The following is a 16,608-nucleotide window of genomic DNA, read 5'->3' as shown; positions in this document are numbered from 1 at the left end:
TTGTGCCAAAAAATGACAAACGAAGATAAGACAGAATACGGAAAAAGATGAAACAAAGAAAAGGACGAAAGGCACATAGTGTTCGAAAAGTGAAAATGCAGAAATGACTCGGTCCTCAAAGAAAGTTGTCAATCCGCGAAAAAGAGTCTTGGAAACCATTTTTGAGCACTCGAGATGACACTAAGCGACAAGAAACAGAGCTCAGAAAAGGAAATTAAAGGAAATAAATTCATTCGTAAAATTTCAAGAAAAAGGAAAGGAAGGCAAATGACCGGGTCGTTACAACTTACCCTCCTTAAAAGAATTTCGTCCCCGAAATTAGGAACTTACCAGAGAGAACAAAATAATGACCAAACAAAAGGTCAAATCAAAGGACAGCTCACAATACACTGAAGGACAAATTCTGAAGTCTAAAGATCAACTAAAGGAACGCGAAACCATGAATTGAGACAACACCACCTACGAGGTGGCACGTTAACTCAACGTCAACCACCGAGAGAATTCCAAGACAAAGGAACGTTGAATCACGATGAAAGGAGAGAGTGACAAGGTAGTACGAACAGCAACCAGAACCCGCCCACACTTACTCATCAACAAGGTAGCATGACGGTATAAGGCACTAGTCCGTAACATACCCCAAACTAGGTCAATTCTGAGAAAACTTTTGATATGGATGACATCAATGTCAGAATGATCATTACCAAAAGCACTGCAAAAACCAGGTATCTGCGAGAGTGGGGTATGGTCGAATAATGTCTGGCCAGACCATCTTGGCCAATCCCAAAACTCTGACAACAACACCCTAGGCACCGCTACGCTTAAGGCCTTAGATCTAGAAGCCTCAAAGGAAAAGGAAATGAAACGGTGTCTCCCTGGCACACGTCTCACTCCACCAGACAAGGATTGCGATTCTACGCTCACATGAGCCTTACTCGCATCAACCGATAGAATAGACAAGAAGAATCCCTACATAGGTCCCTACGGAATGAATTCCTCCTATCCAAGAAAGAAACTCGTGAAATAAGAAGGCATCCAAGGGATACGACAGATCCTAAGGGACACTGTCAAAACCAGACATAAAAGAAGTAGCTAGCATGCAACATAGCAACGGACTATCTACTCAAGGTGCCATATAAACAAACATGTCAAACAAAGATGCTTTTAAACACCTAAGCATATAACTGCAGAAAACATGTCATCACACCGAGCATGTTATCAAACAAAGCACGTAAACATGTTATAATACCAAAACATGTTATCATAGGCACATAAATAAATCAAGGTACACCACCAAAAGCATGATATGCACCCAAAACCTATCATCCTAAGGTTTTTGAACCCGAACGCTCTAATACCACCTATGACGGCCCAAGTTTTTCGACCCGGTGCGTCCGTGATGAAACGAAAGATGACCCGATAACAGATCCAAAGTGCGGAAGCAAAAGACAAAACAACAGTCTCTAGAGACACAACATGGCTCTAAAACACCATTATGACCCTCAACGAGGTCACGGAACCCAAAGGAATCAAATGGGGAAGCAATGTTTCAAAAACTAGCAAGATTGAACCTAGGGGCAAAATCATCATTTTTTTCTTAAAAGTGGGTGCCACCAAGCATGACATTGGAAAGACAATGAAAAATCAATGAACTTAGACTCAAAAATCGCTTGATTCGGAGTCCGAATGAAGAAGATATGGCTAACGGAAGAAGAAGGGGCAAAACGGTCAAAAAGTGCAAACCCTATATCATCTAACCGGTTAGGAGACCTTCCTACCCGTTTAGGAGGCCAAAAATAGTGACAAAAATGCTGCCCACACTCATCTAACCGGTTACGAGATCCTATCTAACCGTTTAGATCTAAAGAGGCAGTAAGGGTGCAACCCAAAAACCTGGCAGTAAGGGTTTTTCCGAAAAAAAATGGAAATTTAAGTGCCTAGATGACATTTTCTGGAAAAATACAAAGAAGAAACCCCCCTCAAAATCGAGTTTTCTACGTGACCGTGAAAGAAAATAAAAAAATACGCACTGTGAAATGTCCAAAATGCCCTCCCAAGAAAATTGGTCCAAAGTGTCCAAAAAGCTGCTAAATTTAAAAACTGAGAGCGGAACTTCGGATGCGATTTCCGATGCCAAGATGACATTTTCTGGAAAAAAACGAAAAAGAAACCTCCCCTAAAATCATGTTTTCTATTCAAATATGTCCAAATAAGGAAATAAAACTGAATTACAAAGTCTAGAATACCCGTAGATCAGAATATGCAACAAAAACACAAAATGAGTCCGTTGGAGGCTCAAAACACAAATGATGAGGTTTTGCCCGGAAACGACTATGCACGCAAACGTAACTTACCTATTTATACGCGCTACAATGGTCCATGGCTCAAAAATATGGCTGATACAAAATATGACCCCCCAACGGCCAAAATGCCAAAAACGAAGTTTGGAACGAAAATTTGGAATTTAAAATCATGAGATGGTTTCAAAAAGCTATTTGGCCCTTGGCTATACTTCATACATGATGAATGAATGCTAATGGAAGAATCAAAATGGAATTCCCACACCCAATGCAACCATGGTGAAGCAACAACTCAATATTTTTCAATACTTTCATAATATTCCATGAAGTTAAAATTTACGTAGGATACAAATTACATGTCATTGGCCTCCGGCCTCATCTCACACATGCCAAATACATCGTAAAGAGTGTACTCGTGTACACATTACATATAAGGAATCAAATGTACACATGTTGACGTATAAGACTATAATTGGCATTGCAAGCCAACCTTCACCAAAAATGGAAGTCTCCAAGTTCACAAACCATCCAAGCATAATGAAGACCTTAACTTTGATTCTTCTACCTGAAATATGCCCTAGTATCATAGGGGTGAGTAACATAAAGCTACTCGTAGGAAATACGCATGCATCGACCTACGTTTTACAAATTTATGACCTTAAGGTGAAACATGTTAAAGGGGCTCATGCCACCTAACGTCTATGTCCAAGTGAGACTCTGGGAGCATCTTAAGCTACCTTAGAGTCTAAGCGACAAGAATTGTGATATACATACGTGTACGAAACGAATCATGGTTGGGATAATCCAAAGAGCACAACAAGAAGAATGCTTGAGCATAGATTAACATGAATTGCATTTTCAATACAATTGAACTAGGTCTAGAGTAATCCATTCAACATGACAAAAGTATATTTGAATACAAGTTAACAAGAATCACATTATCCATGCAATTCAACAACAAAAGAGCATGTTATACAATGCAACAAGGTATAAGTTCTCAAAGCCATTAACTTCGAATCTAAAGCTCAAAATAACGGTAGTGGTTCATGCCACCTATCGTCTAAGTTCTAAATGAATCAATAAGATTAATCCTAAGCTTTGTTAGAACGTCAAAACATAATTTTCAATATCGATGCAATTTAACCAACATTGGAACTCCCAATACAACGCATAAATCACAATTTCGCAAAGTTAACATCGTGTAACTTAAAATGGAACGACAAATAAGGAACAACAAGCTACAACATCATCTAGTTATCAACTTGAAAATGAAATGCGAAATCAAACAAAGTGGATACTCGGACGTCACGCCGAATCAGACCAACAACATAGTTACTTTAGGGTTACTAGCCCATGGGTAACCTCCCTATGTGCGCACTAGACTATATAGAGGGACTATCCCCCGTACTAGAACCACGTCCTAGCCATAGCCAAACAACGACATCCCCAAGTTTCCAAAATCAATAAGTTGTGCAACAACGCATATATCAACAGGAATATGCAAGATAATCAACTATTTACCAAACATAACCAAATTTGGAAACCTATACAATACATGCTCTAAATCCACAACTAATATGATATGATGAATGTCGAATCTTCAGTGTGCAATTTGTTACACGCTATGTATGAAAGATGTTAAATACGAAATGTGCAAATAATTACACAAGGCAACAATATATTCAATAAGGAAAACATATTCTCATAAGTACAAACATAACAACTATGTTATCCAATGTTCAAAGCATAACCAAATGAATATACAACAACTCTAAGTCCATGATTTGAATATAAAAACCACTTCTAAAACACAACTAGATCATGGAGCAAATTGATAGAATTTAAATAGATAAACACAATTAAATTCTATAGATTCTAATTCAATTCCAATTAACCTCAATTTAACACATGTTAAAGGATATGGCAAGGTCGTCACCTATGTCCATTCTAAAACTCAATTAGGTTGTTAGAACAACAAGGTAGAACTTTAATTAAATCATGCTAATTTAAATCCCAAGGTTCTAAAATAACTTCTAATAGTCCCAAATTAATACATGTGAACAACTATACCTAAGCTTAATTTTCTAGCATGCCACAATTTAAGTCCAAGTTGTATATCACCATGAGGATTAAATCTTAAACAAGGAATTTAATTAAATAAATTGTTTAAAAATCTAACCGAATATTCTAAATCAAATATATGTGAAACTATATAGCATGTAAGTCAAGAATATCAAGTCGGAATTTAAATAGAGTGAATAGTGCACTCGGGGCAAATTAATTAATAATTACTAATTTTCAAAACACCTCCAATTATTTTCAGATTCAACTATGTTGAAGAGCATGCTAAGGCCTGATATAATATGCTAACACATATTAATTTTAAGCTAGTTAAGACCATGTGAATTAATCTTTCACCTAAGATAAATATTAAATAAATTCTTTAATACTTATTCAAATGTTCCAATTTTTATACACGACAATGAGCATATCAAGGGGCAATATAAAATCATACTACATGTTCAAACCAAGTTATGAGCAACCGGAAAAATCAGATCCCGTAACAGAAAAATAAATAATAAAATCTCTAGGTTTCATATTTAAGTATGCAATCAAGTTGTAGAAGCATCAATAACATGTTATATAACAAGAATTAAACCTATAACACCTCCTACCTTAATTTGGGTGGAAAATCCCAAATCCCCACCAAATTGAAACGGCTCAGAATCCGACAAAACTCCTAGGTTTTGTCGGGGACAACACGATCTATATGAATCTCCAAGAAGCCCCATGAAAATCCAAACTTGACTCTTAACCCAAACTCAAGAAATGGTAAGAAATGAATTCAAATAAGGGGGAATGGTAGATCACGTCGAGGGGAATGGTAGATCACGTCGAGGGGAGCGATAAACGTAAAGGCCGAAGAGATTTCACTTAGCAAATCAAGTGGAGGAGAAGGTCAAAGGGTGGCAGCCAAGGAGCTTCCATGGCTTCCAGCCAAGAGGTGGAGAAGAAGAGTGAAAATCTGATTTTTCACTTTAGGGCATCCTATTTATAGTAAGTCTCAAAAACTGCCCCGAAAGGGCCCCGCCAGGTCTGGAAAAGTGGATTTTGAGCAGACGCGCTCAAACAGAAAAACTCCATGAACAAAAAAGAGTCAAAATGAGAAAATATGAATAATGGAAGAAACAGCATCAAAAACTGAGTCCCGAACAGAAAGTTATGCCCGGAACAAGTTCGGCAGCAACTGTGTCCAGAAACTTTGAAACTGGAGAAAAATGACCAGAACGGAATTCTAAGAGTCCACGACTCGACAAAATGTGAAAATGAATCCCGTACGAGGATTCAGGCTCCAGACGAGACATTTTGCAATAACTTTCATTAATTGCATAATGGCCCCTACAAAAAGGGGTAACTGCGAAACTGCCCCAGAATGAAAATATCTTCTAAAAGATATTTTCTTAGATGCCCCTGAAATAAAATATCTTCAAAAGATATTTGTAAAAAACACCCCAAGAAATGAAAAAGATTCTGAAGAATTGTGCATCTATGCCCCTGTGGACACCCGGAGTAACTAGAGTACTTTCTTGCAAAAGTAAAGATACGTATTTCGAAGAAACCACTCAAGATGAAGGCATGTGAAGTCAAAAACCAACTCCGAGCATGAGAAGTGAGGTTGTGCCAAAAACTGACCAATGGAGATAAGACAGAATACGGAAAAAGACGAAACAAGGAAAATGATGAAAGACGCACAGTGTTCGAAAAGTGAAAACGCAGAAATGACTTGGTCCTCAAAGGAAGTTGTCAATCCACGGAAAAGAGTCTCAAAAACCATTTTCGAGCACTCGAGATGACACTAAGCGACAAGAAATAGAGCTCAGAAAAGATAATTAAACGAAAAAAATTCATTCGTAAAATTTCAAGAAAAAGGAAAGGAAGGCAAATGACTGGGTCGTTACTTTGTCATCCATGCTTGTTGAAACAACCACTCACACACACTTTGTTGTAATACATGTTCTTCCCCTCATTAATCATTTATTAAAGGTGTAGAAAAGCTATGCTTAGTGGTGATCTCTAAACCCCAAGATCTCTCTCTCTTTTATTCTCTCTATTGCATTATTGTTTACTTTAATTTAATTTGCATCTAGTTTAATTCAACCAACCAACCACTATTTTGTTCACTCGACCTACTAACTCTAATTTTGATTCCTCAACCTAGTACGACACTCAATCCCTTGGGACGATCCTTTCTCACTCATATTATATAGTATAGGTGTTAAGCGATTTATAAATTTAAATTATTGTGCCCACTTGACACTAATTTCCAAACTTAAAGTTTTGTGCATTGTTTTGTGCACCGCCCGAGAAGACACCAGAAATCAAATAAGGAACAACAAGTTATGATATCATCTAGTTATCAACTTGAAATGTAATGCGAAATCAAACCAGGTGGATACTTGGACGTCAAGCCGGATTAGACTGACACCATAGTTACTTTAGGGTTACTAGCCCACGGGTAACCTCCCCATGTGTGCACTAGACTTGTAGAGGGACAATCCCCCGTACTAGAACCATGTCCTAGCCTTAGTTAAACAATGACATCCCCAAGTTTCTAAAATCAACAAGTTGTGCAACAACGTATATATCAACATGTATATACAAGATAATCAACTATCTACCACGCACACTAAAATTGGAAACACATACAATACATGTTCTAAGTCCATATCTACTATGGCATGAAAGATGTCAAATACAAAATGTGCAACTCATTACACAAGACAATGATATATTCAATAAGAAAAATAAATTCTCATGAATATAAATATAACAACTATGGTATCCAATGCTCAAAATGTAACCAAGTGAATATACAACAAGTATAAGTTCATGATTTAAACATAGAAACAACTTCCAAAACACAATTAAATCCATGGAGCAATTAGATAGAATTTAATTAAATAAAAATAATTAAATTCTCTAGATTCCAAATTAATTTCAAATAACCTCAAATTTATATTGATAATGTTGTTGCATTGTTATAGAATTAATTAAGTTAGCTGAAGATGATTCCTTAGAACACCTTGAACATAGACGTTAAGTGGAATGCTCTCTTGTATTCGTCTATATTGATCTTGCAATGACATTAAAACTTTAGGGTACACACATATGCTTCTTTCTACGAGTAACTTGATTACTCATCCTAGTTGTGTGGGTTATTTAATAGGTAAGGATACAATGTTCTCGGATGCTCATCATCCTTAGAGGCTTATAAGCACTTGGGAATATTTTTGCTTATGGACATGCATGTCACGCCCCTAGACCGTAGTCCGGATTGTGAACACAACACACAAATAATCACAGTCTCAAAATCATTGAATATCCTTGTAACCTGTCTGAACCACACATCCACCTATCTATTTCTCTTTATAAAATCAAGACTGAAAATAAATAGATAAGATACAAATATTAAAACTTTAAAGTTTTAAAGTCTGAAAGAAAATTTATTACATGTTAGGAAAATTCTAGGAAATATAATACAAAACATAGTCTATTATGTGGAATATAACATAACAACACCAGCCCCGACTCTGTCTATAGCGGAGGAGGAACACCCTTCACACCATCCATGCTATGACCTGAAAAGATGTGAATAAGATAGGAATGAGCAACCACAGCTCAACAGGATTTACCTAAAGCGCACTCCTTAATACCTCCGTGAATCTAAACAAAGAATAGATAAAGGATAATGGGATCATATAAACTCGGGAAAGAAATAATGTCATGTAGGATAGTAAAATGAAGTGCCATGCAATGCGGATGCTAATGCTAATGCCACAGACACTTCTCACTTCCCAAAATCCAATTTCCATTACAAAAAGTTAATGTAATCTGGCCAGAGCTGCTCCCTGTACCACGAGAAGAGAATTGATCATCTATCCCTGATCTAAGGCAACTCCTTGTAATCATTTGGGGCCTAGTGACACAATTATGTGTAGGCAACTCCTACGTCTTCTCTAGATTTCCATTAACTACACAGACAAGGAAACTCCTTGTCCAATTTTGAAATCACTGAATCAATCCCACTTTCCTAACTCACGGATATAAGGCACCTCCCTGTTATCTGGTTTTCAAAATCATTTTACTGAACTTTCACTTCCTCTTTCCATTCTAACCTTAACCCCATGACCATGCAAGATGAATGCACATTTGTGTCATGTTCTGAAGTTTCTAAACAGTAAACAGTTCACATGCAGCATGTTACTTCCATCTTTGAAAATTCATAACAAATTCAATTATAAGTCAAGGCTAAACAGTAAACAGTTCACATGCAGCATGTTACTTCCATCTTTGAAAATTCATAACAAATTCAATTATAAGTCAAATTGAGTGATTCCGAATCCTAATCAAATCTTAAACAATGTACTTTGAGAGTGTCAATTTATTTTAACAAAATCCCTTCCCAATTGGAACAGTTTTGACCCAAAAGTTCGAACTAAAATTTACCAGAAACTGATTTCCAGCCTGTAGCTTCCATCTTTGAAAATTCATACCAAATTCAATTCTAAGTCAAATTGAGTGAGTACAAAGCCTAATGAAAGCTTAAACAATGTACTTTGAAAGTGTCAATTTAGTTTAACAAAATACCTTCCCAATTGGAACAGTTTTAATCCACAATTTCGAAATAAAAATCTGTCAGACACTGATTTCCAGCCTGTAGCTTCCATCTTCAAAAATTCATAGTAAATTCAATTTTTATCCAAATGGAGTGAATCCAAAGGCCACTGAAATTTAAAATACTATATTTTTAAGATAAAATTTTAATTTATCAAAATACCGTACCATCTAAAGCAGGTTTGATGAAAAAATCTCGGACAGAATCTACCCCAACCCAGAATGCCCAGCAAGAACCCTCTAACTTCAAAAATTCATGGTAAATTCATTTCTTAACCAATTTATGTGAAACCAATTCTCAATGAAAGATAATTCACTATATTATCATAATATCAAATCAGCTCTGCATGATAAATTACGAATTTATATGAATTAGAGTAGAATAGAAGCATGCAATTTCAGCCAAGCAGTTTTAGCATCAGTTTAGGTTGTTTATACACTTTGCAACTCAAATTGAAAGAGATAACTCACTAAAGGCAAAGGAATTGAGGGTTAGACAATCCTACCTCGAAGGAAGCTTGAACACTTGCTCAACAATTCAAAACCACACCAAAAATGGATCAAAACCCTCTGTTTGCAACCAAAACCCTCTTCTTTTAACACCCCTTTCCAAACCTAGCAACAAAAGAAATGGACTCAAGTTTGATATCAAAAGAACCCTCACTATCTAAGGAACATTTTTCCTTCACAAAGCCCCATCAAAATCCCAACACAAAGCTTCCAAAATTTAGCTTAAAATGTATCACTATGGAAAGGAAATAGAATGCACGAAAATTGGGTTTTGCCAAAATGGTTTCTAAGAACAAAACACTAGGCATACTATATGTTATAAAATGAATGGATATGGTGCAACCACATACACCTACACATGTCATCCCCTCCATGGATTAAAACCAAAATCATAAGAAATGACTCAAAAGTCCTTTTATTTCCTACTAAATACCATTCATGCCATTTGCATGATAAAAGTGAAGAATACCCTTTCACAACTAACCAAATGCCAATTATGCTATTTTGCATAGTAAAAGTCTACTTTTCCCTTGATCAAATTATCAAATACCATGTATTCCATTTGTAAAACAAAAAGTCCATAATGCCCTTTATGAAATACTAATTGACAAATATGCTATTTGCATAACATAGTCTATAATATTTCTTAACACACAATGATGTTTAATTCACATTTACAAAATAATCATATTTTTTACAATAAAAAATAAAATGCATGAATGCTAAAATGTTCGAAAAAATGATAAAAATGCAGGTCCTCACAGTCTCCCCAACATACAAGGATTTCATCCTCGAAATCAAGTCATACCTGGTGAAGAAAACAAACTCGGATACGCAGAACAAACATCCTGTTCCCGTTCCCACGTTGCCTCCTCAATACCGTGATGTCGCCTCAAAACCTTCACGAGAGTCACCGTTTTAGCCCTTAACACTTTGTCCCGAGTGTCAAGAATCTGAGCGGGTCCCTCCTCGTAAGAAACGTCCTCATCAATGTCAACATCAACCCAACTCAATACATGTGATGGATCCGGCTCATACTTCTGCAACATCGAAACATGAAACACATTATGGACCCTATCCATCAGTGGTGGCAATGCCAATTTATAAGCAACCTCGCCCACCCGGTCCAAAATCTCAAATGGCCCAATGAAACGAGGTGACAACTTGCCATTCTTTCCAAACCGTAGCAATCCTTTTCATAGAGAAACCTTGAGAAACACGTGGTCTCCCACCTCAAAAGATAATGGTCGTCTCCGTCTATCTGCGTAACTTTTTTGTCGGCTCTGAGTAGTCAACAACCGTTGCCGAATCATCTTACTTTTTTCAATGGTTTCCAAGACAATGTTTGGCCCTAAGGCAGCTGTCTCACCCACCACAGTCCAACAAACAGGAGAACGATAAGGCCTACCATACAATGCCTCAAAAGGAGCCATCTCAATGCTCGACTGATAGCTATTGTTATAGGCAAACTCAACAAGAGGTAAATGATCCTCCCAATTACCACCAAAATCAAGTACGCAGGCCCGAAGCATATCTTCCAAGATCTAGATAGTACGCTCCAACTGGCCGTCCGTCTGCGGATGGAATGCCGTACTAAAATGCAACGGTGAACCAAACGCTGCATGAAGCCCTTCCCAGAACTTCGATGTGAACTTGGCATCCCTGTCCGAAACAATAGACAATGGAACCCCATGCAATCTGACAATCTTTTTAACATACAATCTGCCAAGTGCCTCAGCAGAATCTGTCGCCTTAACAGACAATAATGACCCAAATAGACTCATTATCCCTTGGTGACCTCGGAAGTCCTGTCACAAAATCCATAGCAATACATTCCCATTTCCACTGTACTACTGGCAATGGCTACAACAAACCTGCAGGTCTCTGATGCTCTGCCTTTACCTGCTGACAAGTAAGACATCTGGCAACAAACTGAGCTACATCTGCCTTCATCCCATTCCACCAATACTGGCGTTTTAAATTATGATACATTTTAGTACCACCTGGATGCACAGTAAAACGAGAAGTGTGAAACTCCCGTAACACATCCTCCCGACAAACCGTAGGAACCACAAGCAAACCTCTGAACCGTAAACCACCATCCGTGTGTAAGGTCCAGTCCTTTACTGTGTCCCCACTTGAAATCAACTAATGAATGATAGCTAAATCTGAGTCCTGTCTCTGTGCCTCAATTACCCGTGTAATAAGAGTAGGTTGAACCACAAGACTAAAAAGAAAGGCTAACTCATAACCAACACTATCATCATAACACTGTAATCCCATCTCTGCTAGATCCTCCAACAACTTTCATTTCCGAATGGCTAACGCAGCCAAAACTCCACGAGACTTCCAGCTTAAGGAATCTGCTACCACATTCGCCTTACCCGGATGATACTGCAAATCAAAATCATAGTCTTCCAAATATTCAACCCATCGCCTCTACTTGTTATTCAAGTCCTTCTGAGAGAAAAGGTACTTGAGACTTTTGTAATCTGAGAACACCTCGAATCTCTCACCATACAAATAATGCCTCTAGCTTTTCAAAGCAAAAACAACTGCTGCTAACTCTAAGTCATGGGTGGGATAGTTAAGCTCGTGAATCTTTAACTGTCTAGATCCATAAGCCACTACCTTACCACCCTGCATCAACACACAGCCCAAACCATCCCGAGAAGCATCACAAAAGACAACATAACCCAAGCCACGCTCAGGTATCACCAATAATGGAGCTGTAGTCAATCTAGTCTTCAACTCCTAAAAAGATAACTCACAAGCTTCAGTCCAATCAAATCTGATTCCCTTTCGGGTCATCCGAGTCATAGGAGCAGCTAAGCGAGAAAAGTCCTTCACAAACCTGCGGTAATAACCCCCTAAGCCAAGAAAACTCCGAATCTCATACACATTCTTGGGACGTTCCCAATCTAGAACTGCTTCTATCTTCGAAGGATCAACTGACACCCCATTATCCGAAACAACATGTCCCAAAAACTTCACCTCTTGCAGCCAAAATTCACAGTTGGAATACTTGGCATACAAATGGTGCTTTCTCAGCATCTGTAACACTATCCTCAGATGGATCTCGTGATCCTCTCGAGATCGTGAATACACCAAAATGTCATCCACAAACACTGCCACAAACTGGTCCAGATATCTATGAAAGACACGGTGCATCAGATCCATGAATGCCGCTGGCGCATTCGTCAAACCAAAAGGCATCACAAGGAACTCATAATGACCATACCGCGTACAAAAAGCTGCCTTCGGAATATCCTCATCCCGAACTCGTAACTGGTAGTAACCAGATCTCAGATCAATCTTGGAAAAGCAAATAGCTCCCCTCAACTGATCAAACAAATCATCAATCCACGGTAAAGGATACTTGTTCTTGATGGTTGCATGATTCAATTTTCAATAATCAATGCACAACCTCATAGGACCATCATTTTTCTTTGCAAATAACACTGGCGCGCCCCATGGTGAAACACTAGGCTGAATAAAACCCTTCAACCTCAAATCATCCATCTTTAATTCCTCCAGCTCTGCTGGTGCCATACGATACGGAGCCATAGAAATTGGTGCAGTACCAGGCATTAAGTCAATCGCAAACTTAACCTCTCTTCTAGGAGGTAAATCTGGTAAGTCATTCGGAAACACATCCAAGAACTCACAAACAACTGACGGATAAACTGTCCCCACATCACCATTTTCTTCAGCTAAAATGCTAGCTAAGAAGAAATCACAACAGTCCCAACCACGAACACCATAACAAGCTGAAACCAAGGAATCACCCCGATCTCCCACAAACACAAAACAATCTCCCTCCGGCGTATACACTGAAACTCTACCACTGAAGCAATCAATGGTGGCATGAAATGATGATAACCAATCCATCCCAAGAATGATGTCAAACCCTGTCATCTCAAGAAGGATAAGATCAAGAACCAAAGTCCACCCAGCAATCACAATGGCACAATCTCGCACCACTCTGCTCACAACTAATGAACCACTGACTGGCGTATCAACACTCAACACTCGGTCCAAAAAGCCAACCTCCAATCCTGATGCAAGTGCAAATGTGCATGAAATGAATGAATGAGATGCACCAGAATCAAACAAAATACGAGCCCAAGATCTAAAGACTGGAAACATACCCCTCACCACTGACGGTCCTGAAGATGTCTCAAGAAGTGCATACACTCGGCCTTGGGATATCTGAGCCTGTGAACCTCCAGCCTGAACCCCGGACTGCTGACTAGTCCCTGTAAAACTACCCCTCCCAACTGGTCTCGATCCCCGTGAAGATGAAGTTGGCTGTGGTGGTTTAGACCCAGACTGTATTGTAGCAGACTGAAATGGTCTCTGTTATGTACCACGACCACTACCAGAACCTCTACCTGAGCCACCACTCCTCCTCGGATAGTCTCTAACCCTGTGGCCCTGCTGCCCACATCCAAAGCAAGCTCTCGTAGAAAAAGACTGTGGACAATCAGACACATAATGACCAGGCAGCTGACATCCGAAATATATAACCTCACTCCTACCTGCTCCTGATGGTACGGAAGTCGAAGGAGTAGGTCGGCCTGACTGCTATCCTCCGGACCTAGATGAACCCCTCTATGCCTCTTGCTAGACTGACCCTCAGCCCCTGAACCACTGGCTCGTCTCGCTTCCACTGATCCCGAGTTTGATTTTTATCATTCAGCTCAGCTTCAACAATCAATGCCCTTTCTACAGCCTCAGGATAAGTCTGTAGGCACTGTGCTGCCACAAAAGTCATAATCTGATGATGGAGTCCCTCTACAAACTTATGGACTTTATCTGATTCCTTACTTACAATCTCTGAAGCAAAACGAGAAAGAGAAGTGAATTTATTCTCGTAGTCTGTCACTGTCATAGAATTGTTCTGGAACAGAGAGATAAACTCCTTGTGCAGCTCCCATCTTTTAGTTGTAGGAAAGAACTTATTGTAAAATAACTCCTTATAAGCATCCCACGATAATGTCTTCACGTCCACTCTAATAGACACTAACTTCCACCACAATTTGGCATCCCTAGTAAAGTTGTAGGTAGCCAACAGAATCTTCACAGAATCATTTTCAAGTGCCAGAGCATCAATATGCTTTTCCACCGGGTTAAACCAATCATCTGCCAACAACGGATCAGTCCCACCTTCAAACAGTGTAGGCATGAGCCTGACAAATATGGAGATAAGTTTGAGACGTCTTTTTGTCTCATCTTCCCCTGCAGACATCACCAGCGGTGGCAAACCTCCCTGTCCCATAGGGTGAAATGCAGAACTCTCCCCAGACCGTCCAACTACAGGCCCACTCTCTTGGCCTCTCGGTGCTTTGTCCTTCCTACGAGGTGGCATACTACAATGAAATGCACATCAATAACAATGTCACTATCCATAGTCCCAAACTGACTCATATGAATAAAAGCCATAAAACCTATAGCATGTTTTGTCGTAATCAACACATAATCACATATTCACATAAGCATGCTTATAAGACAAATACCAGATAAACATGTAAGCACACAAGACAATGCAAGCCCCTACACACACAGCTGTAGACAGACCTCTACCCATCGTCCCTAGGTTATAGGAACCATGCTCTGATACCATAACTGTCACGCCCCAAGACCGTAGTCCAGATTGTGAACACAACACACAAATAATCATAGTCTCAAAATCACTGAATATCCCTGTAACCTGTCTGAACCACACATCCACCTATCTATTTCTCTTTATAAAATCAAGATTGAAAATAAATAGATAAGATGTAAATATTAAAACTTTAAAGTTTTAAAGTCTGAAAGAAAATTTATTACATGCCAGGAAAATTCTAGGAAATATAATACAAAACATAGTCTATTATGCGGAATATAACACAACAACACCAGCCCCGACTCTGTCTACAGCTGAGGAGGAACACCCTCCACACCATCCATGCTATGACTTGAAAAGATGTGAATAAGATAGGAATGAGCAACCACAGCTCAGCAGGAATTGCCTAAAGCGCACTCCTTAATACCTCCGTGAATCCAAACAAAGAATAGATAAAGGATAATGGGATCATATAAACTCGGGAAAGAACTAATGTCATGTAGGATAATAAAATGAAGTGCCATGCAATGCGGATGCTAATGCTAATGCCACAGACACTTCTCACTTCCCAAAATCCAATTTCCATCACAAAAAGTTAATGTAATCTGGCCAGAGCTGCTCCCTGTACCACGAGAAGAGAATTGATCATCTGTCCCTGATCCAAGGCAACTCCTTGTAATCATTTGGGGCCTAGTGACATAATTATGTGTAGGAAACTCCTACGTCTTCTCTAGATTTCCATTAACTGCACAGACAAGGCAACTCCTTGTCCAGTTTTGAAATCATTGAATCAATCCCACATTCCTAACTCATGGATACAAGGCACCTCCCTGTTATCCGGTTTTCAAAATCATTTTACTGAACTTTCACTTCCTCTTTCCATTCTAACCTTAACCCCATGACCATGCAAGATGAATGCACATTTGTGTCATATTCCAAAGTTTCTAAACAGTAAACAGTTCACATGCAGCATGTTACTTCCATCTTTGAAAATTCATAGCAAATTCAATTATAAGTCAAGGCTAAACAGTAAACAGTTCACATGGAGCATGTTACTTCCATCTTTGAAAATTCATAACAAATTCAATTATAAGTAAAATTGAGTGATTCCAAAGCCTAATGAAAGCTTAAACAATGTACTTTGAGAGTGTCAATTTATTTTAACAAAATCCCTTCCCAATTGGAACAGTTTTGACCCAAAAGTTTGAACTAAAATCTGCCAGAAACTGATTTCCAGCCTGTAGCTTCCATCTTTGAAAATTCATAACAAATTCAATTCTAAGTCAAATTGAGTGAGTCCAAAGCCTAATGAAAGCTTAAACAATGTGATTTGAAAGTGTCAATTTAGTTTAACAAAATACCTTCCCAATTGGAACAGTTTTAATCCACAATTTCGAAATAAAAATCTGTCAGACACTGATTTCCAGCCTGTAGCTTCCATCTTCAAAAATTCATAGTAAATTCAATTTTTATCCAAATGGAGTGAATCCAAAGGCCACTGAAATTTAAAATACTATA

The 16,608-nt window shown here is 38.6% G+C and overlaps 2 protein-coding genes across 2 annotated transcripts in view; both read right to left on the bottom strand.

Annotated features, from left to right (window-relative positions):
* Nucleotides 1-11,014, bottom strand: part of LOC132274009 (uncharacterized) — a 43,115-nt gene extending 32,101 nt beyond the window's left edge. Inside the window, exons 1-2 of the mRNA XM_059775151.1 lie at nucleotides 10,801-11,014; nucleotides 10,291-10,674 (exon numbers count right to left, since the gene is read on the bottom strand). Of these exons, the coding sequence (XP_059631134.1) occupies nucleotides 10,291-10,674; nucleotides 10,801-11,014 (598 nt within the window). The remainder of the gene's footprint in view (nucleotides 1-10,290; nucleotides 10,675-10,800) is intronic.
* On the bottom strand, nucleotides 7,754-15,072 carry LOC132274002 (uncharacterized). The gene is made up of 5 exons (XM_059775139.1): nucleotides 15,002-15,072; nucleotides 14,119-14,854; nucleotides 10,291-13,841; nucleotides 9,479-9,587; nucleotides 7,754-7,936 (listed from the first exon to the last, which is right to left on the bottom strand). The coding sequence occupies exons 1-3, from the start codon at nucleotides 15,070-15,072 to the stop codon at nucleotides 12,891-12,893; spliced, it is 1,758 nt and encodes a 585-aa protein (XP_059631122.1). The 3' UTR covers nucleotides 7,754-7,936; nucleotides 9,479-9,587; nucleotides 10,291-12,890.
* Between the last annotated feature and the right edge of the window lie 1,536 nt (nucleotides 15,073-16,608).

The sequence above is a fragment of the Cornus florida genome, unplaced genomic scaffold, assembly GCF_030987335.1.
Source record: "Cornus florida cultivar Cherokee Brave unplaced genomic scaffold, ASM3098733v1 CherokeeBrave_3.0.0_Hap2_Chr09, whole genome shotgun sequence".
NCBI classification, from domain to species: domain Eukaryota; kingdom Viridiplantae; phylum Streptophyta; class Magnoliopsida; order Cornales; family Cornaceae; genus Cornus; species Cornus florida.
The sequence above is the reverse complement of the archived record's forward strand: the minus strand, read 5'-3'. Positions and strand labels throughout refer to the sequence as shown.

What these genes read in the sequence shown, in the direction of transcription:
- LOC132274002 (XM_059775139.1), bottom strand. Translation starts at nt 15,072, where the DNA reads ATGGGTAGAGGTCTGTCTACAGCTGTGTGTGTAGGGGCTTGCATTGTC. An exon ending in TGTGCTTACATGTTTATCTG is followed by an intron (nt 14,855 to 15,001) that starts GTATTTGTCTTA and finishes ATTTCATTGTAG; the next exon opens with TATGCCACCTCGTAGGAAGG. An exon ending in CAGTGGTTCAGGGGCTGAGG is followed by an intron (nt 13,842 to 14,118) that starts GTCAGTCTAGCA and finishes GGTACATAACAG; the next exon opens with AGACCATTTCAGTCTGCTAC.